The following is a 24,985-nucleotide window of genomic DNA, read 5'->3' on the forward strand; positions in this document are numbered from 1 at the left end:
GACCAGCCTGAGCAAGAGTGAGACCCCGTCTCTACTAAAAACAGAAAAAATTAGCTGGGTGTGGTGGTGTACATCTGTAGTCCCAGATACTTGGGAAGCTGAGGGAGGAGGATTGCTTGAGCTCAGAAGTTTGAGGTTGCTGTGAGCTAGGCGGACGCCATAGCACTCTAGCCCAGGTGACAGAGTGAGACTCTTTCTCAAAAACAAACAAACAAAGTAGATTATGAAGCACTAGTTCTCAACATGTGGCCAAGTATAAAATGCTAATCATTAGTGTGTATTCTCCATAACCTCATAGCCCCATTTGAACACTATTCTTTTATTTAAATACCATATGATTTTGGTTACGTTGAAAGGGCTTGTGATCCAAAACAATTTTAAGTATTACAAAGATAAAGAGATTATAGAATTTTATACAGACCAATATTCAAAAATACAAACTCTATATTTTCTAACACCATACATTATTTTAAAAAATCACTTTAATGTTCTGTCTTATTAAAAAACGACTTTAGGCCGAACGCGGTGGCTCACGCCTGTAATCCTAGCACTCTGGGAGGCCGAGGAGGGAGGATTGCTTGAGGTCAGGAGTTCGAGATCACCCTGAGCAAGAGCGAGACCCCGTCTCTACTAAAAATAGAAAGAAATTATCTGGACAACTAAAAATATATGTAGAAAAGTTAGCCAGGCATGGTGGCACATGCCTGTAGTCCGAGCTACTAGAGAGGCTGAGGCAGGAGGAGTGCTTGAGCCCAGGAGTTTGAGGTTGCTATGAGCTAAGCTGATGCCATGGCACTGTAGCCCAGGCAACAGTGAGACTCTGTCTCAAAAAATAAATAAATAAAAATAAATAAAAAATGATGTTAGTAAAAACTAAAAAATTAATAATTATAATAAAATTTATTCTAGAATAAATTACATATTTCTCAACTTTTTAAAGGAGCATACTGGGAATGCAATCTTAATTTTACTTAGATGCGTAGGGATACTGGTACCTACACTAAATTACCCCACAAATATGAATGAATGCTAAAGACTGCATGCCTCTAATATAGCAAGATGGATAGGAAGTGGCATTGGAATCTCACTACATGATCTTAGGCAAATACTTAACCATTAAGCTTCAGTTTCACTTGTAAATTAAATACCTTATGGGGTTACCATTAAGAGTAAATAGCATATAGTAGGTATTCAATGAATAATATATAAATTATATCTTAAATAAGAGCTCACAAGCTCTGTTTCTCCTGTGAATAAAGTTAGAGAGTTTTAGTACATCGGCTCCATTTCCCCAATTTTGGGTGTTTAGAAGGTGTTTGCATCAGAGCTGTATTTTTGATAGTAGAGGTTACCAGGTAAGTGTTCCCCGGATAAGTGTGGCTTTAATCTGAATTGTTAATTTTGGTAACATGCATGAACTGCTGCTTGAGAAGTATAGAAACTGATATTCCTGTAGAGATGGTATTTCACCTTCCATCACGAGTCATTTTCATACTACCAAAAACTGTTTTGTTTTTCCATTTACATATGCGTAAAAAGGACTATAACTCTTCCCGCTATTATAAAAACTAGTTTAGTATTCAAAAGGAAAAGGCATTGTCAATTGCATAATGGAGAAAAAAAGAAAAGCATGATATTAAACTGAACAAGAGTAACAAGGAGAAATGTCCTCCAAAATTATGGGCATCAATTTTGGGTGTGTGGCCAAAGGCAGAAAAAGGCAACATTAACTGAGTTATTGCTAATATTATCTGAATAGATAAAAAAGCAGGAAACAAAATGAAATAGATCTGACCAAAAAAATCATTATATGCAAAGATAAATGTTGGGCCATCTAGATCACTAATTTTGGACATATTCTAACCAGATAGAAACTCTATCATACAAATATTGGCACCTAACTTCTCCATACTGAGAGAAAGATTATAAAAGATTCTAGTCTTTTGAAGATCATACATCAAACATAAAAATGAAGAACGTAGGCTGGACGCAGTGGCTCATGTCTGCAATCCCAGCACTTTGGGAAGCTGAGGAGGGAGAATGTAGCTATTTATCTCAAAGACACAAAAAGCAATTCTAGTGCCAACCAATCACTTCATAAATGTCACTGCCTCAAAGGAGAGTAGGTGAGCAAATGTGGATGGCTGAGTACACTCTACCATCCCTGAAAAAACTATTCAAAATGTCTACCCTGTTTATGGAATGCCACTGGTGTTACCATCTTCTTATATACACTTGATTTTACTTTGCTGGCAATTTATACTGTTTGTTTCTGCTTACCTTGCCTGAACTTGAATCCCCCGTCACAGATGCATGGGGCACATCTCCTGTTGACCTTTTTTGCACTTCTGGGGTTGGACACCTTTTCCCCCTATCGTCCACAGATTTCTTGGCATCAGAAGTTTCATGTTCACTTTTACTTTGTCGTTTTACTCCTGTTATTTCTTTGCCTCTCTTTGCTGAGGTTTCTTTATCTTCTTTCTTAGCCTGTTCACCTTCTTTCTTTTCCATTTCTTCTTTTGCTTTTTGTTGCTTCTCTGCAATTTCATTTTCTTCAGCTTCTTGTTTCTTTCTGGCTTGTTGTTCTTGTTCTTCCTTCCTCAGTTTCTCTTTCTGTTCCTCTTGCTGCCTTTCCCGAAGTTCTTTTTCTTGTTTGTTTTTCTCCATTAGAAGAACAGTTTCTGCATGAATACGGGCTTTTTCTTCATCTGTTAACATGACAGTGGAAGAGGGAACTACAGGCTTGGTGGAACGATCAGGAACAACTTTTCCACTCTGAGGAGACTGTTGCTCATGATCTGTACTTTCAGATTTTACTCTATGATCGTCAGGCAATTTGACTGCCGGTTTTTTAGTACGATCAATCTAGAGCAACAAAACCAAAGTAAACATGATACAAGAACTGTCACTTCGTGGAGACAACATCTGCTAGAATAGCTATTTGTAATTTATTCAATGTCAAGATTTCTCACAAGGTAGCACTTAAATGGGAGAAGGCACTTCCAATGGCACTTCCTCTTGATTCAACACTTTAATTCAACCTGATGTGTTCTCTATACGAAAGAATTACTAAGGTCTTCATTCTAAAACATGAAACCTAGACCTGGGCATACCTAGACTTAAGTTACACTTCCATGTATCCAACTACTTACTCAGTATTTCCACGTGAGTGTCAACACTTATACTTCAAACTCAATATGGCCAAAATTGAATTCAGTATTTCCCCCCAACAAACATGGTCCTTATCTCATGGATGAAACCACTCTCTAAATAGCTGCACAAGCCAGAAACCAGGGTGTTCCATGATATGTCCTTCCCATCCCTTCTGCAATTTGATGAATTTCCTCCTATATCTGTCCCTCTATCTCTGCTACCACCAGCCACGTCCATGTCAACATCCTCTCTCACCAGGACAATAGCGTACCTTCCAACTAGTTGCTCATCTCTTTTCTTACCTCCTTTCTAATCTATTTCTCCATATTATAGTCAGAGTACTCATTTTCTCATTTTAAAACAAATTTGATCATGTTCCTCCCCTGCTTAAAACCCTATTTTAGGCCAGGCACAGTGGCTCATGCCTAGCACCGTGGGAAGCCAAGGCAGGAGGATCACTTGAGGGCCAGGAGTTTGAGACCAGCCTGAGCAACCTAGTGAGGACCCATCTAGGGAAAGGAAAGGAAAGAGGACAGGAAAGAGGAAAGGATCCTATTTTAATTGCCACCCTCTGTACTCAGATTACATCTAATCTGATTGTGTGGTCTTACCTTGCTAATCTTATTACTCCGTATACCAGCCATATTTACCATTTAAAAAAAAAAAAATTCTTCAAAGATGCCATGCTCCCTCCCAACTGAGGCCTTTGTATCAGCTATTCATCTGGATAATGCCCACAACATTAGGTCTTGGCTGAAATATCTCTCCCTCAGAAAATACTTCCCTGATTCCTAGAACTAGCCAAGTCCCCTGACACATAATCTCATAATACCTTATTCTTTTCCTATGCTCATAGCACCTATTGGGATTTTAATTAAATAACTGTAATTATTTAAAATCTTTCTTCCTTCCTAGAATATAAACTCTAAAAGGGTAGAGACTGTGCCTAACACATAGTCAATAAATATGTTCCTAAGAGAACAAGTAAGATATTCCCCAACAACTTCATAAAAGATAAGATACTAATTGGTTTCCTTCAAGTTGAGACAGTTTATCACCTTTACAGGAGATTAACTCTATACCATTGTAAAAAGTGGCTGTAACATCATTTCTTGAGAATATTGCGTACTGAAACAAAAGTAAGAACTTATAAGAACATCTGCCAGTAACAACCTACATAGTGTTCTTACAAAGTAAATTTTATATTTTTCCACTAGAAAACAAAGTAGGAAGAAGTTAATATAGAAAAAAAATCATTTCTTTCCTTTTCACTTACCTTTCTGTCTTTCCACTTTAAAAAAAAAATCTGGCCAGGTGCAGTGGCTCATGCCTGCAATCCCAGCACTTTGGGAGACTGAGGGGGGAGGATCACTTGAGGCCAGGAGTTCAAGACCATCCTGGACAACATAGTGAGACTCCATCGCTACAAAAAATGTTTAAAAATTGGCTGTGTGTGGTAGCGCATACCCATAGTCCTACTTACTTGGAAGGCTGAGGCTGGAGAATCATTTGAGCCTAGGAGTTCGAGGCAGGTTATGACTGCGCCACTGCACTCTAGCCTACACTCCAATGGTGTTAGATTAATGTGCTGTTAAATTACGGTAATAAACTTTTAACTCATTAAATCAGGAATTTAGGTAGTTCCTTCAACTTGAAGGAAACAAATTAGTATCTTATCCCTTATGAAGTTGTCAGGGAATGTTTTATGTGTTCCCACAGCATCATATTTATTTACTATATGTCAGGCACAGTCTCTATGCTTTTATAGATCATATGGGTGACAAAGTGAGACAATGTCTCTTTGTTTCCATTCACGTTTTGGTAGATCAATCCATTTTTTCCTAATCTTAAAAAGCACAGCTATGATCATGGTACTTTTAAGATTAAAACTCTTCAATGGCTCCCTGTGCTTACAGGATAAGACTCAAATTTGATCCAAGTCTCTCTTGAAGACTCTTGTCCATCCCTCCAATCTTATCTACTATCACACTCTCCTCTTGCCAACAGAGAGCAATGCCTACACATGCCAAAACTCTCACTGGTCCCAACATAAACCCTATGCCTTTAGTCATACAATTTTCTACTTGTTTCTTCCATGCACAAATCCTACTCTTAAAGACAAGATAAAATACTACCTCCTCCATGAAGACCTCCCCGATCTACTCAGCTAAAATTTTTCTCCTTGCTCTGTGTTCCAGTGACTAGTAGAGTAATTATGATATTCTGGCTCATGCTATGGCTGATTTTGTACATGGCTCTCCTTCTAAATATAAGAAGAATCCATATCTTATATTTGTAAACCTTCATTCTGTCTTTCATATCAAAGATCTTCAAAATACGTTTAATAAATTGTACATACCTCAGAAAGTCATGTTGAGACAGAAAAGGATTAGGGTTGAAATATGTTAAATTAAAAGGACATGCAATAACATATGTTCTTTCTAGAATTTCTTAAATTTGCATTTTAAGAAAAGGTTAAGCAAATTCTATGTATTCTTAAGATTTACTCTGCAATATTAAAAGACCTTAAAAAAATGAACGACCTCATTTTATAACAAAAAAATTACTAAATTTTCTATTAATAGGCTGCTCCACAAATCAAATGTCATCCACTTCAAATGTGAAATATTGTTTTAAATATCTCTGGGAAAAAAATTAAAAATGAATGCTAAAAAAAATCTTATTGGGAAATGCATAGGGGAATTATTAGTAAATCTTCAAATAAAACCTAACAAAGAAAAAAACTATAATTTTTTTATTGTAACATCCTAGTTATTTAATAACTTTTAAATGATTATTGTTAAACATGCTTGTTTATGTGTCAAATTCTAAGGAAATGGAATAAAGTATTATTTAAAGCCAAATTATTGATATCACACATCTTTCATATGTAAGCCAAACTCTGGGAAAATACTATGGGTCAAATTATAATACTAAAATCCTGAAAGGGCTGTTCTAGATCACTGTGGTAATGTAATCTTTTACTGGTACTGCTTGTGGCAAATGGACTGCCAGATGGATTTGAAATCCTTTAAATTATAGTTGTGGTAATAGGGCTGAATTATAATGAAAAATTTTTATAAAAAAGGTACCAAAACATACAGATTCTTCTAACTGATGTATTTTTTAAAGAGGTTAAAGATTATATATTAAACTCCATTTCTATACTACATATTTAAAATAATATTAAACAAAAGAGAATACAGTTAAAAGAAAATCAAGAACATACCTGTGGAACATTTTTTATAATAGGCACTGGCTGAATTATGGGTGAAACATTAGATTTAGAAGCAGCAATTGGTTCAACTGGAGTTGATATTTTCAGTGGTCCCATTCTCTCATCTTGATCATTTATCAATTCTATATTTTCATCTACTTCTATGGGAGGAGGTGGCATCTGGGCAGTAGGTTTAGAAGGAACTGGTTCCTCCAGCGAAGGATAAGTAAAATTCACTAAAATCCCCAAAAGAATAATAATTTTTTTAAAGAAGAACAAACCCCATCAACAGTACTTATATTTCTCATGCATGTTATATGCGATAGTTAAATGTAAACTAAATGAAAAGACAATCACAACAGTCTTAAAGAAAACATCAACTTCTAGGCTTTTATTTTTATGCCTGAAAACAAACTGCTATCTAATAGGACAAATGCACACAAAACACACCAAGAATGTTGCCCTGAAAACATAAATAATCTATTTTACTGAAGTGATCTTAAACAAAAATTTGCACATACATACATGAGATAGACACCTCTTCATTCTTGCCTCGTGGGGGTGGAGTGACTTTAGCATTTGTTGTATACTGAGGATAGCAAAGGAGCCAGTTTTCATAGCCTCCCTCTAAAACCAAAGGCTCATTGCGCAGGACAGTTTTACTTTCCCACTATAAAATCAGAAAACAGTATTTTTAATATGGCAGAAATCTCTCAACAGCTAAAAGCACAACAAACTTATTTTAAAGTTGTTCCCTTAAAGACAAGATTTATCTTCTAAATGATGAAAAATCAGAACTGAATTCAAAATTTCAAATAAGATAGATATATAAATCAGGTTTAAAAAAAACCACACAAGTAATCCAGGATCTTAGAAGAAAAATTAGAAAATAAATACATTAATATAAAATAAAAATTACTCATAATCTTACCACCCAGAAATACCACTTAACATCATTTTGGAATTTATTCTTACAGACATTTTTTGATGTAAACATTACTTTTTTAATTTCAATTTTGCAAAACAATGAAACTTTTATGCTGCTGCTTTTTATATGAACATTTTTCATTAATGAAGAGCTATATCATCATTTGTAATGACTAGGTAAAGTATTATTCTATTTTATACACACACATGCACACATATCAAAACTGAATGAATATTTGAACACTTTTTTCTCCATTTAACTATAAGCAATGCTGAGATAAACATCAAATATCCTTACACATGCACATATCCCATCAACTCCTTTAAGGAAAATTCCTAGAAGTGGAGTTGCTGGGCCAAGGCACATGAACATTTTAATGTTTTCAACATATACTGCTAATCTGAGAAATGATCGCTTAAAAATATATATTTGTATATTTCTTTAGGATAATTACCTACAAGTAGAATTGCTGGTTTAAAAGTTTGACTGACTTTTGAAGGGCTAAGTTGCCCTTCAAAAAGGCTACACGAATTTATACACATAACCACCAGGATATGGGAATGCCCATTATAAATTTTTACAATTTTTACCAAACCGGTAGACATAAAATGGTATCTTGTTTTAATTAGCATTTATTAGTGAAGTTGGACATCTTTTCATATGTTTATTAATCATTTATATTGTTCTATGACTTAATCTCATCCTTTGCCCATTTTTCTATAGTTACTTGTTATTTTCTTAGTAAACAGTGCATGTACTCAGAATATTAGGGAAAATAGGTCTACAAATATTTTTCCTGATTGATTTTTACTCTATTTATGGTGGTTTTTTTTTTTTTTACAGTTAAATGTACTGATCTTCCTTTATGGAATCTTGGATTGAGATCAAGATAATGAAAATACCAACATTTTCTTCCAGCAGTTCAATGTTTCAACCTACACATTTATATCTTTGATCCATTTGGGATCTAGCTTGGTCTAAGAAGTAAGGCAGGGATCCACTTTCATTTATTTACTGGCTATCCGGTTGTCTCAACCTTTCATTTCAGTCCATCTTTTCCTCACAGATTTGTTTTGTCACCTTTAGCATACACTAAACTTTCACATATCTTAGGCTGAACTTTATGAAATTGCCATTTTTGCAGGTCAGAGCCAACTGAATACTAGCAGTTTCAAATAATCAGCCTGTATTTGGGTAAATTTCTGAATTCCCTATTTTAAAGCACGAATGGTTTTAAGGCTTTTAAGACTGCCTTACTAAAGAGCAATGTTCTATCAACTGATGCCCTTACTAGCAGAATGAGTTTTATTTTCACCACATGATCACCAGAATTCAGGGCTATCATTGTTTAATAATTTAACAAGTTAAACTGAGCACTCAGCCCTCTGTATCTGTAATATTCAACCAACCACGGATTGAAAATGCAGTTAGGCCTATGATGGTTGTGTCTGAATTTAACACGAACAGACTTTTTTTCTTGTCATTATTCCCTAAACAATACAGTATAACAACTATTTACATTGCATTTACATTGCATTAGGTATTATACTCAATCCAGAGATGATTTAAAGTATATGAGAAGATGTGCATAGATTATGTGCAAATACTACAATATTTTATATATCAGGGACTTGAGCATCCCTGGATTTTGGTATCTGTGGGGGTCCTGGCACCAATCTCACACAGATACTGAGGGATGAATGTATTATTTTTTACTCTTTGTTAATTTGATCAGTGAAAATGGCACTCATTTTTTTAATTGCTTTTATCTGATACCAGTAAAGTTGACCGATTTTATGGTTATGCCCACTTGCATTTCATCTTTTGTTCATGTCTGTTGGTCTTCACTACTTATTTTACTATTTTATCTTACTTTACGTATTTTTCTTATTTGTAAAAGCTCTGAAGATTTTAGGTGTTTTAAACCACTGCCATATTTGTTGCAAATATTTCTTGTTTGCTTTCTGTCTTCAAGTCTTATGACATTTTTTCATACCTAAGTTTTTATTTTATGAAGTAAAATCTATCTACCTTTTTTCTTGATGATTTCTTCCTCTGCTTTTATGTTTTATAATCTAATTTCTAAAACAAAAAATAACATTTTACAGATAATTTATATTTCTGAAAATTCTAATCTGTTTTATATACATCAGTTACTATCTGGTGATTCAAAACAATCTTTTAAAACTGAATTTTAAAAAATTCTACAATCAAAGCATGACAGGTCTTTTAGTACTTAAGATAAACTAGTCAACATGCCTAACAACCACAGAAGGCTTGCAATTACAGTAAACTAACGAGGAAACTTGCTAACCTTGAAAAGTGCATCTTTCAGACTCCGTAGAGTTGTTCCAAGCTGTAAATCTTTGGCAGAACTAAACCAGTCAAGAAGTACCACATAATCCACATTCCCCCTCTTCTTCCATGTGTCTTTAGAATCATCTGGGAGTTTTGCTTCAATCCAACTAGCAGTGACTCTGAAATGTATTAACATTTGCATTGGGGCAAAAGTCGATGAGAGGTCCCAATATACTAACATAAGACACTGAGTTTTGTTCTACCGTCTGTACCACACCATTATAAACTTCAAGTAGATTCCTTTCTAAGGTCAGACTGTATATTAAGATGTTAAGTAGCCTAAAATGTTTAACCCCTTCACTACTGCATAATGTTGGAATATTATTTTAGTAATTATTAGACTAAAAGTAGACTCAATTCTGATTCTTTTTTTAAAAAAGGGCCATTGGGTGTGGTAGCACGTGCCTGTAATCCCAGCTACTTGGGAAGCTGAGGAGGGAGGATCTATTGAGCTCAGGAGTTTGAGGCCAGCCTGGGCAACATAGAGAGACTTTGTCTCTAAAAAATAAAAATTAAAAAAACAATTTAAAATGACCCAAACTGAAAACAGAGGAAGTCGTCTGAGCACCTCTCTCAGCCAAATATAAACTGGGAATCAATCACTTGGGTAACATTATTCGTATTTCAGTTCTCTTATACCTATACAGATAATTAAATAGTTAACCAAATGCCAAAATGTTTATGTAACAAACACAGCATTTACTATGTGCCAGATACTGTTCTAAATGCTTTACTCCCATTGAATCTTCACTACAATCCTGTAAGGTAGACATTATTATTACCCTCATTTTATACATGGGAAAACTGAGGCACAAGGAAGTTAAGTAACTTGCCAAAGGTTACAGCTGATAAGTGGAGCCAGAATTAAAGCTCAAGCAATCTAGCTCATAGTTACTTTGCTACGCTGTCTCTTACATCATCAACTGCGAATATCAACTCTACATTAAAACACGCTGTTCACATCACCTTTTGCTCACATAAAAGCTAAAGTCTATTTGGGAAGCTAAGCCAGAAGGATCGCCCGAGCCCAGCAGTTTGAGGTTGCAGTGAGCTATGACTGCACCATTGTACTCTAGCCTGAACAACAAAGCAAGACCCTGTCCCAATGTCTCAAAAAAAAAGGGCTAAATTCCTTACAACCTGCCACACACATAAACTCCCAATCCTATTATCTGAATGCCCTGATCTCCAACTACTTGCTGCTTTTACTCATTCACTCGTTATTGCCTTCCTTGTTATTCCTGGTTCAAGTAGATATGCTTTCGCCTAAGGGTCTCTGTCTGGAACCCTCTTCCCCTAGATATCTGCATCATTCATTTCCCTTATCACTTCAAGGCTTGCTAGTAACTTCTCTATGAGACCTTCCTGGATTAAAGTTTTAAGACTATCCCAAACACACACATACTTGACATTCCCACCTCATAGCACTCACCAACATCAGACATGATATGCACTTTAAGTTTTCTTGTCTGTCTTTCCTATACCACCTCCCTGTTAACATAAAAGCTCCACCAAGGCAATTTTTGTCTGTTCAATAGCTTAACCTCAACATTTAGCACCATAGTAATCCAGCCCATAGTAAGTGCTCAATAAATGTTTGTTGAATGATTGAATAAATGAGTGACACAGATTCACTCCTGCAAGTAAGGAGTTCCATCCATATTATTCCTAGCAAAGCATTTAGTATATAGTAGGCATTTCAGTATTCAACTGGCAAGCTGGGCAGGATTGGTAAAACTTTTATCCACAAGAAAAACTAAATGGTTTGGATTATTTAAATAACTTTTTTAGAAATCCTGTTCCTAGATAATAATGTTGGTTACTGTATCTTCTAGGAAGAAAAGAGTAAGATATATAAAATATTGTCTCATAATATCCTCTCCTGATATATAATGATCAGAAAGATGCGTAGTCAACAAAGAATGAGAAAAAAGGAAATGTGACATTCTGAAGGACCATTTCCAACTCTAGGGATATATTTGCCTAAATACTGTTCTTAGGGTTAGTACTCTACAGTAAACACTTTGGGAAACAATGGTATCAACCAGTGTTTCCCAAACTTCAGTCTTTCATGTATCATCTTCACAATTTGCTCTAACTTTGCTCTACCTGCCCTATTATACAATATTTAAATTTAATTATTAATGAATTTAAAGTAATAAATTTAATAGGAAATTGTATGCCCCTATATACATGGAAAAACAGCATCAAATCTAATAATAAAAGGTAAGTCTAAAAATAAAACAGATAAATAAATTCTGCTATACACAACAGAACACCATATAGCAATAAGAATAAACAAACTGCAACTACACACAATAATGGAGATGACTCTCACAAACATAGGTTGAATACAAAAGCCAGACATAAAAGACTACATATTGTATGCTTCCATTTATATAAGGAGACAAAAAGAATATATAATATATGTAAGTTGGTGGTTTCCTTGGGTGGGTGGGGACATGGGTAGTAACAGTAAAGAGGGCATATCAGGGATTCTGGAGTAATGATAATGTCCTGTTTCTTGGTCTCAATGTTAGTTAAGTGGGTGCTCTCAGTTTATGAAAACTCACTGGACTAAACACTTAGGATAGAAATATTTCTGTATATGTCCTATAATGTATTAAAATTTTTAAATAGACAATGAAAAATACAGGAATCAGTATCAGCTAGCTACAGATGCTACTGCTTACAGAAAGCTCTGAGACCGGCTCTCTTTAGTTAAGAGAGATTAGTAAATATTAAAACGGTATACTGGCACCAACTGAACGTTTTTTTAACTAACTCAAAAGGGAATAATTTTTTTAGCATGCAATTCAATATTCTTCAATCTTCAACCTAAAATCACCAGGAGTTTCATAGTTGTCCAATCTCACATTTTGGGAAACTCCAGTGTAAACTCAATAATGACCATGAACTTTCTGTTAGTACACAGACCATCCAAAAACTATTATAACTTTGTCTTTTCAAATCCTGGGAATATATTCATACCTGCTTCATTAGACTAAGCATTCTAATTTTTAAACAGCATATTTACAAAGCACTCTGTTCTTCAAACATTTATCAAGCATCTGCAATATGCCAAGAACTATAGATTTTATTACCTAATTTTAAAAATATATACTTTAGGCCAGGCGTGATGGCTCATGCCTGTAATTCCAGCACTTTGGAAAGCCAAGATGGGAGGAATACTGGAGGCCCAGGAATTCAAGACCAGCCTGAGCAACATAGCAAGACCTGGTCTCTACAAAAATAGAAAAATTAGCTGGACATGGTGATGTGTGCCTGTAGTCCCAGCTACTTGGGAGGCTAAGGCAGGAGAATCACTATAGGCCAGGAGTTTGAGGTTGCAGTGAGCTATGATTATGTCACTGCACTCTAGCCCTGGCAAAGATCCTGTCTCCAATTTCAAAAAATATATATATTACACACACACACACACACACACACACACATTTGAATGCTGTTTAAGTTAGCCCTAAAATGGACCATAGATTTTAACTAATCCAATTCCATAAACTGAGACTCAGCGAGGTTATATGACTTATATAAGAACACTCAAAATAGTGAAAATAGCCTTAGATTTGGAGGTTTAGCTCTGCCACTATATCAGGATGATTTCTAATGTACAAAATGCTCATGCAAGTAAATTTAAATTACTTTATAAGTTAAAAGCCTTCTTACCAAAAAAGAAAGAAGAAATAAGAAGAAAACCTTTTTTTTAAGTCCTTACTAGTGCCAGGCCTTGTGGTAAAATGTGTGTGTAAAACACTTCTCATTTAAAACCTCCTGAAACCTCTATGAGATAGGTACTATTATTTTATGGATGGAAACATGGGCTTAGAGAATTAGGTCACTAGCTAGAAATAATGCAGCTAATAAGTGACAGAGTTATTTGAACACAGTCTAATTTCAAAACCTATACTCTTCTTAAGCACTTAGCTATGCTCTTCTTTTAAAAAAAGTATCTGTACACTCTTTTACCACAGATAATAGCATGGGGAATTTTGATATGTAAAACAATTCAATTAGTTCACAATTTTAGTAATTTGGCACATCTGATTCACAAGCTTATAAACATAAAATCAAAGAACGCAGTCAACAAACACCTGGAGAAAGAGAGCACACAAAGGCTGCTTCATTTCTCTTTTAGTAAGATTCCAAATGCCACAGACAGGAGAAAACAGCCAAACTGGAATGTCCCTGACTTTATTCTTCAAAAAGGGTAAGGTGGGTCTTTAAGGGGCAAAGAATAAAATGGCCAATAGGAATAGAGAAGACTACTTCATCACAATTAGCTTGGCTGCTAAATATTAACATTTACCAGGGTCCAGAGTTGACTATTTTATCTAAATACACAATGACCCACCCTGGATTGATGGCTTCTTCTGGAACACTGAGAGATTGTAAGATACAGGAATCCTGATAATCCTGCATTCTTCGAGCATCCATTATAATCAAGCTGACGTTTTTATCCATCATCATTGTGTATAGTTCCTTTGCTGTGATTGCTCCTTGGAATTGAGAGAGACAGTATAAGTGACAAGAAACACCAATTTGCATGTGCTGGCATATCACTAAACACAGGACAAACATAGCTTTTTCTAAGAGCAAAGTGTACTGAGTGTCATATGTTTGCCATTCCATCATACCATTTATCTTTTAAACTAATATTAAATATAATTTGTGTTTTAAACATTTATCAAGAAACCAGTTCAGTATTCTGTTTAGAAAGACTTAAATATCAGGGGCCAGGTGCGGTGGCTCACACCTGTAATTCCAGCACTTTGGGAGACCGAGGCGGGAGGATCACTTGAGGCCAGGAGTTTGAGACAAGCCCGGGCAACATAGGTGGACTCTGTTTCTACAAAAAAAATTTTAATAGCCAGGTGTGGTGGCACGTGCCTGTAGTCCCAGCTACTCAGATGGCTGAGGCTGCTTGAGCCCAGGATTTTGAGGCTGCAGTGAGCTATAATCCCGCCACTGCACTTTGGCCTGGGTGACAGAGGGAGACCATGTCTCAAAATAAATAAAGAAATAAAATAAAGACTTAAATATCAAACTTTGCTGTTGGAGTTACAACTATATCTGGTGTTGGCTCTGTTGCTGGTATAAAATAAAAGAAATCAATTTGTGTATGTTATGAGAATAGTCTGGTTTCTGTTTTTTTAAATTAAGACATCAGAAAAATGTTAACTAGAAGAAATATCTATGGTTCAAAAATTCTCAAAAGGTTCTAAATTCTCTTTAAAAAGTCTTCGATGGGGTCTTCTGGAAGCTATTTGAAAAACTTTTTGATTTCTAAGTATTCCTAGGATAACAAGCCAAAAGCTTGTTATTTGTGTTCCACATCAGGGGTTGACAAACTATGACCTGTTTCTACTGGGACACAGCCACACTCACCTGTTTACATATCATCTGTGGTTGCTTTCATGTTGCAGCGGCAAAGTTCAATAGTTGCTTCCAAGACCACAGGGCACCCTGAGCCTAAAATATTTACTATCTAGCCCTTTAAGAAAAAGTTTGCCAATCCTCATTCTACTTGATGTTCATTTGTTAGCTCCAAGCCAGAAAGAAAAAAGGCTATTTTATTTTTTAAGAAGGCCAATAAAAAGAAAACTAAGTAAAGCTAATGTAATTTTTAATTTAATTTTTGGAGGGGATGCAATCTGCCAAAACAAATATTTCCTATGTTGCTATTTTTCCTCCACTCTACAGCCTGAAGTGAAAGATTAAAAAGCACTACAAGAGTTTAGATACATAAAGAACTATTTTAAATTGTTACCTATGGAACAGAAGCATCTTGTCTCTAGAGCAATCTTCCCTGACACTGTAATCCCCATTCCCAGTCTAGGTTAGGTCTTATTTGTTTTTTATTGTGCTTTCAAAGAGCCATGTTCCTCTCATTTTTTAAAATTAAATGCAGATTTGAATATTTTAAAAAAAAAAAAAAAAGAACTATTTTAGCAGTGAGCTGTGAACTGAAGGTAGTCTCTAGCTCCGAAGCTAAAATACCTACAGCTCCTAATAACCATCCTACTTCCCTCTCTAACCATCGAGATCATTTTGACAACAAAACAGATTAAACAAGTTGAGAACAAACCACTGAAAAGGATAACATCTAGGCATGATGAGATACAAAGGAACAAATGGATAAAAACTAATTTTGGAATGAACTGATAACAGGTTTTAGGAAGGTACCTTATAGTACTCAGTTTATTTTTAAAATTGTTGTATGGCAATATCTTAAGTCGAGAATTTATTTTAGTGTTACATATGATTATATATAAGTTAAATCTTTTCTGAGACAGGGAAAACTTCTCTAGTAGATGAAGGCAATTTCCTAAGTCTTGTTTAGGTCACATATTTGTGACTAGAACATCACCACAACTTATGGATAACTTTCAAATTACTAATTTGGATTTTCTTTTTTCTGGGGGGCAAGAGGCCTCTTAAATAATTAAGTCTACAGACTAGGGTCATAAATGATAATAGTTAATAATTAAAGTTTCCCATATGTTCTAAGAGTTTTACATATATTAACTCATTCAATCTTCACAATAACTCTATGAAATAGGTACTATTATCTCCGCTTTATACACAGAGAAACTAAAGTAGAGAGTTTAAATAACATGCTCAAGATCACATGGAAATTCAGAGGAGAAGCCAGTATTCAAAAGCCCAGACAATCTGACTTCTCAAAGTCCATACTTTTAACTACTATTACTAAACTCTGTCTTGAAAAGAAAACAAGCACAGTGGTTTTAACATTTTTAACTGCATATTACCATATTTTATCATGTCAGGCTATAATTATTCATAAAATATCTCCCATGATAAAGAACCTAAGACATTTTCAATATAATTATACAGGCTATGAAAAATAATAAAGCTTTCATAGGGATTAGACAACAATGCGACGAATCTCATCGTATAAAATCAGAAGCTTATTCTGATTGAAAGATCTCAGTAAGAACCTAAAAGAACTTTCTCTTTCTGCACACACTTACCTTTCTCTTTGGTCTCATTTTTTTCACTCTTTTCACCATTGATCTATTGCATAGGAGAAAAAATTTAAACTTTGATAGAAACAAAAAGTTCAACTTTAATACTTCATTAAAATGGAAACACTAAGACATGAGGTATGCAGAGTACTGGCATTCTATAAAATTACAGATGAATAATAATGGCATTACCAGGTTACTTTGGCAGTAGACAACAGCTAAAATAAATAGCAACATATCAGAATCAAAGGGCATTTCCTCAAAATTTTCTTCAATTAAAGATCAAATATAATTTAGAAGCACAAATTATACAGAAATTTAATTTAATTAGAAAGTATTTCTTAAAATGAAACAAAAATTCTGGCTATCCCATTCAGTGTCCTCTATTACATAACTAAAGGAAAACGAAGCAATACAAAATGCTACTTACATAGCTTACATTTTCTAACGAAGACAGAATGGGATAATCCTGTTCTGTGGTCCCCAACTCCTGGCGAGGACCAGTACAGGTCTGCGGCCTAATGGCACAGCAGGAGGGCTAGCTGAGGCTTCATCTGTATTTACAGCCACACCCCATGACTGCATCATCCCTGAGCACTCCCCTGACCCCCATCCGTGGAAAAATTGTTTTCCATGAAATGGGTCCCTGGTGCCAAAAAGGTTGGGGAATGCTGCTGTAAGGTATTAACTCATTTTATAGATGGGAAAACCAAGGAACCACTTGAATCTATTAATCAATTTTAATATCACTAAAAATGAAAAAAGAAAAAAAAATACATTATGTGCCTCCTAATTTGATTCAACATGAAGTACACAGTATCATTTATGAAGCATTCTTGCCAAAAACCAAAAATTGAATCTAATTAAGCTTTTAGGTCAAAATTTCAGCCTACAGAAAATATGAGAAATAGAAAAACATATAAAATGACACAAAGAGGGAAGCAACTGGATAAATACAGAATGTGGCTCATTTTCTAGTATAAAAAAATCAAATGCCTGAAACAAAAAATGAGAAGAAACACTCAAGCAGAGATTATTTTAGAGACTTTAGGGACACAGCAATCAAAAGACACTGAGTCTAACTTGTTTGGATCCTGATTCAAACAAATCAACTCTAAAAAATCATTTTAAGTGGAAAAATCTGAATACAGGGTATTAGGTTATTTAAGGGAATTATTGTTAATTTTGTGAGATGGGCAAATAACGTTGTTCTTAAGAAAATGACTTTTTGAGATGTATACTGACATATTTAGGAGTAAAATGGTACAAAAGGTGGAATTTGCTTTGAAATACTCCAACAAAAGAAAACGAGAGGGAGACAGATAAAAGAAATAAGGCAAAATGTTAACTGATTATTGAAGTTGGGTGACAGGGGTTAATTATATTCTCTTTTCAAAGTAAAAAGGCTACACAAAAATAAAAGTAACAAAAAGTGGTTGGCACTGTTGTTGGAAAGGCAACAAAATGAAGAGATTAAAAACTCCCTTCATATTTCAAGGCTTATTTTTTTTATTTCAGCCATTTGATCTATAAATGAACATCTCCCTAAGGCAGTATTATTTATCTTACATTATGAGTTCCTAAAATTAAAAGACCAGATTTCTTCACTTCTTTTTACATGGTCCCTAGCCCAGTGTCACAAACAATTCAACAGCTACTTCTTACTGAAACAGATGATCCACGCACAAATGATAGGTGAAAGCTACAAAATGCTTAAGAAAAAAATCAAAGCAGAAATCTTTCCATGGATTTCAGCAGCACAGAAGAAATTATATTTTAGGAAGAATAGTTTCTGAGGAGGTGAAGGAAGGGAGATACGGTGATAGCTGGCAGGTACAGACTGAGGCACTGATAGCTTTTGGCAAACAGATGATTTAGCTGAAAAGACTGCAAGCTAAACAGAACTCAAAGAGAGGGAGAGAAAAAGGAAGGGGAAACCGGGGGAGAGAAAGGAGGAAAAAGCAAAGGTAAGAGAATGAGATCTCAGAAACACATAAAAGCCAAATAAAGTAGCACACCAAATCTTTCTTTTAATGTAAATTATATTATTAGAAAGAAGAAACCTTAAAGATCATGTATTTCAAGATTTTAATTTGGCAAATGAGGAAACTGAGGCAGGAATAGGCCTAGAACTAGATATACTGAATCACAGCTCAAACGCTCTTTCTACTGCTGTAATTAAGTTTATAGGGACTGCTAAAAAAATAATTCATGTACAGAACACATTGCTCTGTGTAATCCTAGCACTATGGCAGGCCGAGGCGGGAGGATTGCTTCAGGAGTTCAAGACCAGCCTGAGCAAGAGCGAGACACCCATCCCTACTAAAAATAGAAAAATTAACCAGGCATCATAGTGTGTGCTTGTAGACCCAGCTACTCCGGAGGCTGAGGCAGGAGGACGGCTTGAGCCCAGGAGTTTGAGGTTGCTGTGAGCTAGGCTGATGCCATGGCACTCTACTCAGGGCAACAAAGTGAGATTCTGTCTCAAAAAAAAAAAAAAAATTGCCTGGAAACTCATATAAAAACCTGGAATCAACTAAAGCTACAACATTTAATTCAATTTCTAATTAAAACACATTAAATTTTACCCTTAAAAGAACTTTTTGTCTCAACTCTTTTTAAGCAAATCATCTGACAAACAGAACCAGTCTTTTAACTCACACAATAAATTTGAAATACCTTTTGGGTTTTGTCTTTGGAATCCAATACATTCTCCAAAGAACCTTTAGCCAACATGCCACCATCCTCTCTTCCTGTTTCCTGCCTTTTCTGTTGTTGGAGCTGCTCTTCCTCCTGTCTGTCCTTTTCCTCAAGTTTTTTCCGAACTTCAGCTTCTTCATATCTAGATGAAAAAAAGAAGTCAAGATGTCTTTTACTGGCATAATTCTCGAAAGTAAAATTAGTATTCTGCTTTGACTACATACTTTCTCCTTCCAACTGAAATCTAACTCTGCCAGTGTTCCATTACAAACCACAAGTCATACATTTGCCCTCTGAGGCCATCTGTAAATTTACTTCAAATTTCCCAAAAATCTTGAAAAGAAACTACGTGTTCTCAAGTTGAAGTTATTTAATGCTCTTTCTCTCCCACTAATTTCAACCTTTTAATAATTTAAATCTGCTGCAATTTCCTTTTTAAAGGACTTATAAGTCCCTAATTCTCTCTGCAAAATATCTAAGTGTCACACTTGTGTTTATGATTTAGAGTAAAAATGTTAAAGTGAGCATTGAAAAAGCTATTACCAGCACACGGGGTTGGGGGGGTGGTATAACTTAGGTCACCAGGTTACTTTTTTCTAAAATGATGACTTCACTGAAATTTCCAATTTATTGGAAGTTAAACAGCTATCCGAACTATAGTTAGCAGATATCCAAGGAATTTGGAACTATTCCTTATTAAATTACATTCAGTGTTTACTATTATTTCCAGGAGAGAACATATGTTATCAAGGACCTGCAACCTTGTTTGCCCTAAGTATCATAGGCAACACATTGCCTGTGAGTTTCAACTAAAAGAGAGACAGTAGATCAGGGGCAGAGGAAATGAATAATTAAGGCCAATAATTAGTAAAAAATGAATTAATAGTTTTCATTTATTATTTTTTGTTATATCTTTATATTTTATAGACTCTTTTGAATGAATGTTCCACAATGAAAAATTTCTGAATGAATAAATAAGACTATGCAATGGAAATGGTGACATCTCAAAGAATTGTGCCAGCTTCACAAATTAAAAATTTTAAGCCTAATTTAAGAATGACTTCTAGACTCAAAATTATTTCCTACCACATTATCAACATCAGGTTAATAGTGACCAAAAATATGCCATCTATCAATAAGATAATTCTAACTTGATAAGCATCCACTTAACAAGAAATTATACTTGTAGTTCTTGGAAAAGAAAGTTAGCATGGAACACAAAGCTGAGCTACTCCTCAAGTGGAAGCAATATAAGGAAAATAGTGTTTCTCCTCTAAATACTTAAGCAGTTAATTTCTATCCTTATGCTTAGCAATTCCTTCTGAATTATTTATTCTATTGCTTGAAATGATTGCTATGCTTGATAGGAACACAATGATGGTAATTATCACACACTATTTTTAAAATGCTATTCTTTCTCCTTAAAAAATAAAGATGGGGAGGGGGTTCTAATTTTGGTAATGCCTATTGTGCGGAACCTCTCACAGACAACTATAAACTCTGGATGACATATAACTACGTGAAGGCACTGGATAGCAACCACAATCAGGCAAAAAACGGATGTGGGCTGACACTTAGGAGAAAGGAAGGGCATCTAGTAAGTTTCCCATTTTTTATTGGCTTTACACCTTAGGTAGGCTTTGGTGCTGGAAGCAGCTACAAATTCTAATAAAAACCCTAATCCCACAGAGCCAGAGTTCCAAATTCTTTGCATAAACTTACCCAAATCGCTAGCTGATACCTGAATTAAGCACACATGGGGCGGATACTAAGGAACCCAGCTAATTCTGAAAGAATCCCAAACAGGAAAAATACAAAGAAAACCATCCCTAGCCAACAGTCAAACCAAAGACTAATACATAATTTTGAGTCAGAGAAAAATGACACACTACATACAAGGTGTCAATGATATGAATGACTGATATGAATTTCCACATCAGAAACACCATAAACAATGGAGGCCAAGACTATGGAATACTACCTTTAAAAGTGCTGAAAGGGGGGTAGGGGGAGGGGGGAAGCCCTCACCCCAGAATCCTGTATCTAGTGAAAATATCCTATAAGAATCATGAAGATAAAATAAAGAATTTTTGGATGAATGAATACCAAAAATTTGTTCCCAAAAGATCGGCCACCAGAAATGCTAAAGGAAGTTCTTCAGTTCTAGATGAAAACCTGTATCTTCAAGAAGGAATGAAGAGTGCCAGAAATTGTAAATATAAGGGTGAATATAAAAGACTATTTTTTTTCCCTCTCAATTTCTTTAAAACACACATATCTATTTAAAGCAAAAATTATAACCCTATATTGGGGGAAGGTTCTAATGTATGCAGGTGTAATATATGTGACAACTAATGCATAAAGCATAAAGGGTGGTAAATAGAATTATATGGTTGCAAGGTTTTTACGTTTTATATGAAGAGATATAATATTAATAGTTAAGGATATATATTATACACATACATAATCCATCTATATACACAGAAGAGAGAGAAATCCCTAGAGAATCTACTTCTTAAAAATTCAGAGGAGATTACACAAAAGAAAGCAAATAGCAAAATGACAGACCTAAGTCCAACTATATTAACAGTTACATTAAATGTGAATAGATGAAACACACTAATAATGAAGCAGAGACTGTCAGAATGGATGAAAAAGTAAGATTCAATATCATGATGTCTACATGAGACACATTTTAACTACAGATAGAGATAGGCTGAAAGCAGATTAAAAAGAGATGCAAACAGTAAGTATAAGAAGACTGGAGTGGCCTTGAAGTAGACTTTGGAATACAGAATATTCCCAGAGGTAAAGAGGGAGATAATGATAAAAAGGTCAATTCATCAAAACTCTAACCATCCTGGCCTGGAGTGGTGGCTCACACCTGTAATCCTCGCACTCTGGGAGGCCGAGGAGGGAGGATCACTAGAGGTCAGAAGTTGGAGACCAGCCTGAGCAAGAGTGAGACCCCGTCTCTACTAAAAATAGAAAGAAATTAGTCAGACAACTAAAAATATATAGAAAAAATTAGCCGGGCATGGTGGCGCATGCCTGTAGTCCCAGTTACTCGGGAAGCTAGGCAGAAGGATTGCTTGAGCCCAGGAGTGTGAGTTTGCTGTGAGCTAGGCTGACGCCACAGCATTCTAGCCCGGGCAACAGAGTGAGGCTCTGTCTCAAAAAAGAAAAAATCTATAACCATCCATAAATGTTTATGTGGCTAAAAACAGAATTTCAAAATACATGAAACAAAAGTTGAAAAAATTAAAGGGAGAAATCACAGATAGAGTTAAATACTTTAACATCCCTCTTTTAGTAAATACTTTAACATCCTTCTCCTAGTAATTATTACAACTTAACATCACCCCCAAATCAGTAAAGACAGAGAAGATCTGAACAACACTATTAACCACTTTGACCTAAATAACACAGAGAACACTACACTTAACTGTACTTTCTTTTCAGTTGCTCATGGTACATTCACCAAGATAGAGCATATGCCAAGCCATAAAACAAGAATTAGTACGTGTAAAAGGAATGAACATCTCTGGCCACAATGAAATTAAATTAGAAATCAATAAGATACTAGAAAAATGCCACATATTTGGAAATTAATACGATTCTAATTTTTAATTTAATTTTTTTTTGGAGATGGGATCTTCCTCTGTTGTCCCGGCTACAGTGCAGTTGCCCGATCATAGCTCACTGCAACTTTGAATTCCTGGGATCCTCCCACCTTAGCTTCCCAAGTAGCTGGGACTACAGGCACACACCACCATGCCCAGCTCATTTTCTAATTTTTTATAAAGATGGGGTCTCACTATGCTGCCCAGGCTCAGAATTCTAAATGATCCATGGGACAAGATAGAAAAGGAAATTAGAAAATATTTCATAATAAATTATAAAGCTCTACTGGGCAAATAATATAGCTCTTAGATTTAAGAAAATCAGTATGTTAACATAAAATACATGGAGACGTAAATGAATGACTTCATACAGAATTTTATAAAAACAGATGTTTCACCACATTATACCTACTTTGGCAATATCCAGTGATAAACAGATTCTCAAATCTCTAACAGGACCTTGCTTAGTGGTGTATTCACTTCCCCTGTTTCTCTATGGAACTGTGTAGGAACTTGGTGATAGAATAGCAAGCATGTATCGATATCTGTTATCTCTATGGAAACATCAACTCCAGATTTTCCTGCTTATCTCACATGCCAGCATCTATTTCATTGTTACAAAACAGAAATAAAAGACGTGGAACAGTAGCAAAATTATGCAATCGCTTTGCCTAACCCCTTCATAGCAAATCACTAGAGTGCCAGGGAGAAAGGTGTTTGTTGCAGAACAAGAATGCTTCCACTGTTAACAACAATAATAATAATAATGGCAGATACTTACTGAGTATGTACTACATGCCAAGCACCATCTAAGTGTTTGTACATGTGTTAATTTGCTTAATGCACCATGAGGTAGGTTTTATTATTCCAGTTACAGATAAGGAAACTGAGGCAGAGGGAGGCTAAGTCATTTGCCCAAGATCACACAATTAGTAAGGGAAAAACTAGGATCCAAACCCAGGGAGTCTGGCTCCGCACACTTACCCACTGCTCTATATCTCTTCTCTAGTAGTGTTCTATGCTGGAACAGTATGTGAACTGTGTGCCCTAAGAAGTAAGCACAGTAAGCCTGAATCCAATTTAAGGGCAGAAATGAAGAAACTTTAAGATTCCCTTTTTCTTGTTTTCTTCTCTTATCCATATGTTATCCTCTCCCTTGCCATTTGTTCCATTTCTACGGTCTCTGCAAATCCAGTTTAAAGAGCTCATGTCTCTCCTACTTTGGAGCTTCAATTGGTAAGCTGAAATGAGATTAAGGTATGCTCTCCATCTGACACTGACTTTTGGTTCCTTTACCTGCCTATATAATACCTTTTACTAGGATTCTGATATCTTCACACTTAGTCAAAATTACATCTAAAACCATCCTTAACATAAATGTAAAGGAGATGGGTAAGCGAATAAATGCTTGACAAGTATTCCCTAATGGCAGGTGATGCTAAAATCTGTTTTCTGGCCATTTAATAGGTCTTTTTGCTAAAGTTTTTTTTTTTTTTTTTTTTTTTAATCTGGAACTAAGTTTGCCCTTGGAATGGTGAGACATATACTATGACGCCAGATGGCTGGGCAAAATTTAGCAGAAAATTTACCCTAAGGTATTCAGGCTTTCACCTTAAAGTTACAGTTGATCCTCCAAACTCCAGACAGCACATACCTAATGCCCTTTCTCAGACTGCTGGCCTGACAAGAGAGAAATCCTAACCAGGCACAGATTTCAGAGACTGAAAATACAGATATATTAATATAGAGCTGCTCTAAATGTCAGTTAAAGACACCAAACATGTGGGGCTGGGGACTGGGAGAGGGCATACAGGGAGAAAAACATAGAGAAAAAGGTTCTCCCCATCAAGTTGTAAAGTAATCTACGCCACAGGAAAAATTCAGAGTACATTCAAAAACCTTAGAATTAGAAAGGACCCCAGAGGTCATTCAGTAACAGGAACTCATTACATTGAAAGATGGGCCATTCTATCAATGTGTAAAAAGTACATTCTATCAATGC

General features: G+C 35.4%; 1 protein-coding gene across 4 annotated transcripts in view; it reads right to left on the bottom strand.

Moving 5' to 3' along the window:
* Positions 1-24,985, bottom strand: part of USP8 (ubiquitin specific peptidase 8) — a 57,558-nt gene that overhangs the window by 11,512 nt on the left and 21,061 nt on the right. For all 4 annotated transcript variants that reach the window (XM_069483822.1, XM_069483812.1, XM_069483802.1 and 1 more), the window contains 7 exons: positions 19,340-19,502; positions 16,667-16,709; positions 14,026-14,170; positions 9,613-9,775; positions 6,896-7,040; positions 6,383-6,606; positions 2,281-2,865 (listed from right to left, as the gene is read on the bottom strand). In XM_069483822.1, the coding sequence (XP_069339923.1) occupies positions 2,281-2,865; positions 6,383-6,606; positions 6,896-7,040; positions 9,613-9,775; positions 14,026-14,170; positions 16,667-16,709; positions 19,340-19,502 (1,468 nt within the window). The remainder of the gene's footprint in view (positions 1-2,280; positions 2,866-6,382; positions 6,607-6,895; positions 7,041-9,612; positions 9,776-14,025; positions 14,171-16,666; positions 16,710-19,339; positions 19,503-24,985) is intronic.

This window comes from Eulemur rufifrons, chromosome 2 (assembly GCF_041146395.1).
Source record: "Eulemur rufifrons isolate Redbay chromosome 2, OSU_ERuf_1, whole genome shotgun sequence".
NCBI lineage: Eukaryota > Metazoa > Chordata > Mammalia > Primates > Lemuridae > Eulemur > Eulemur rufifrons.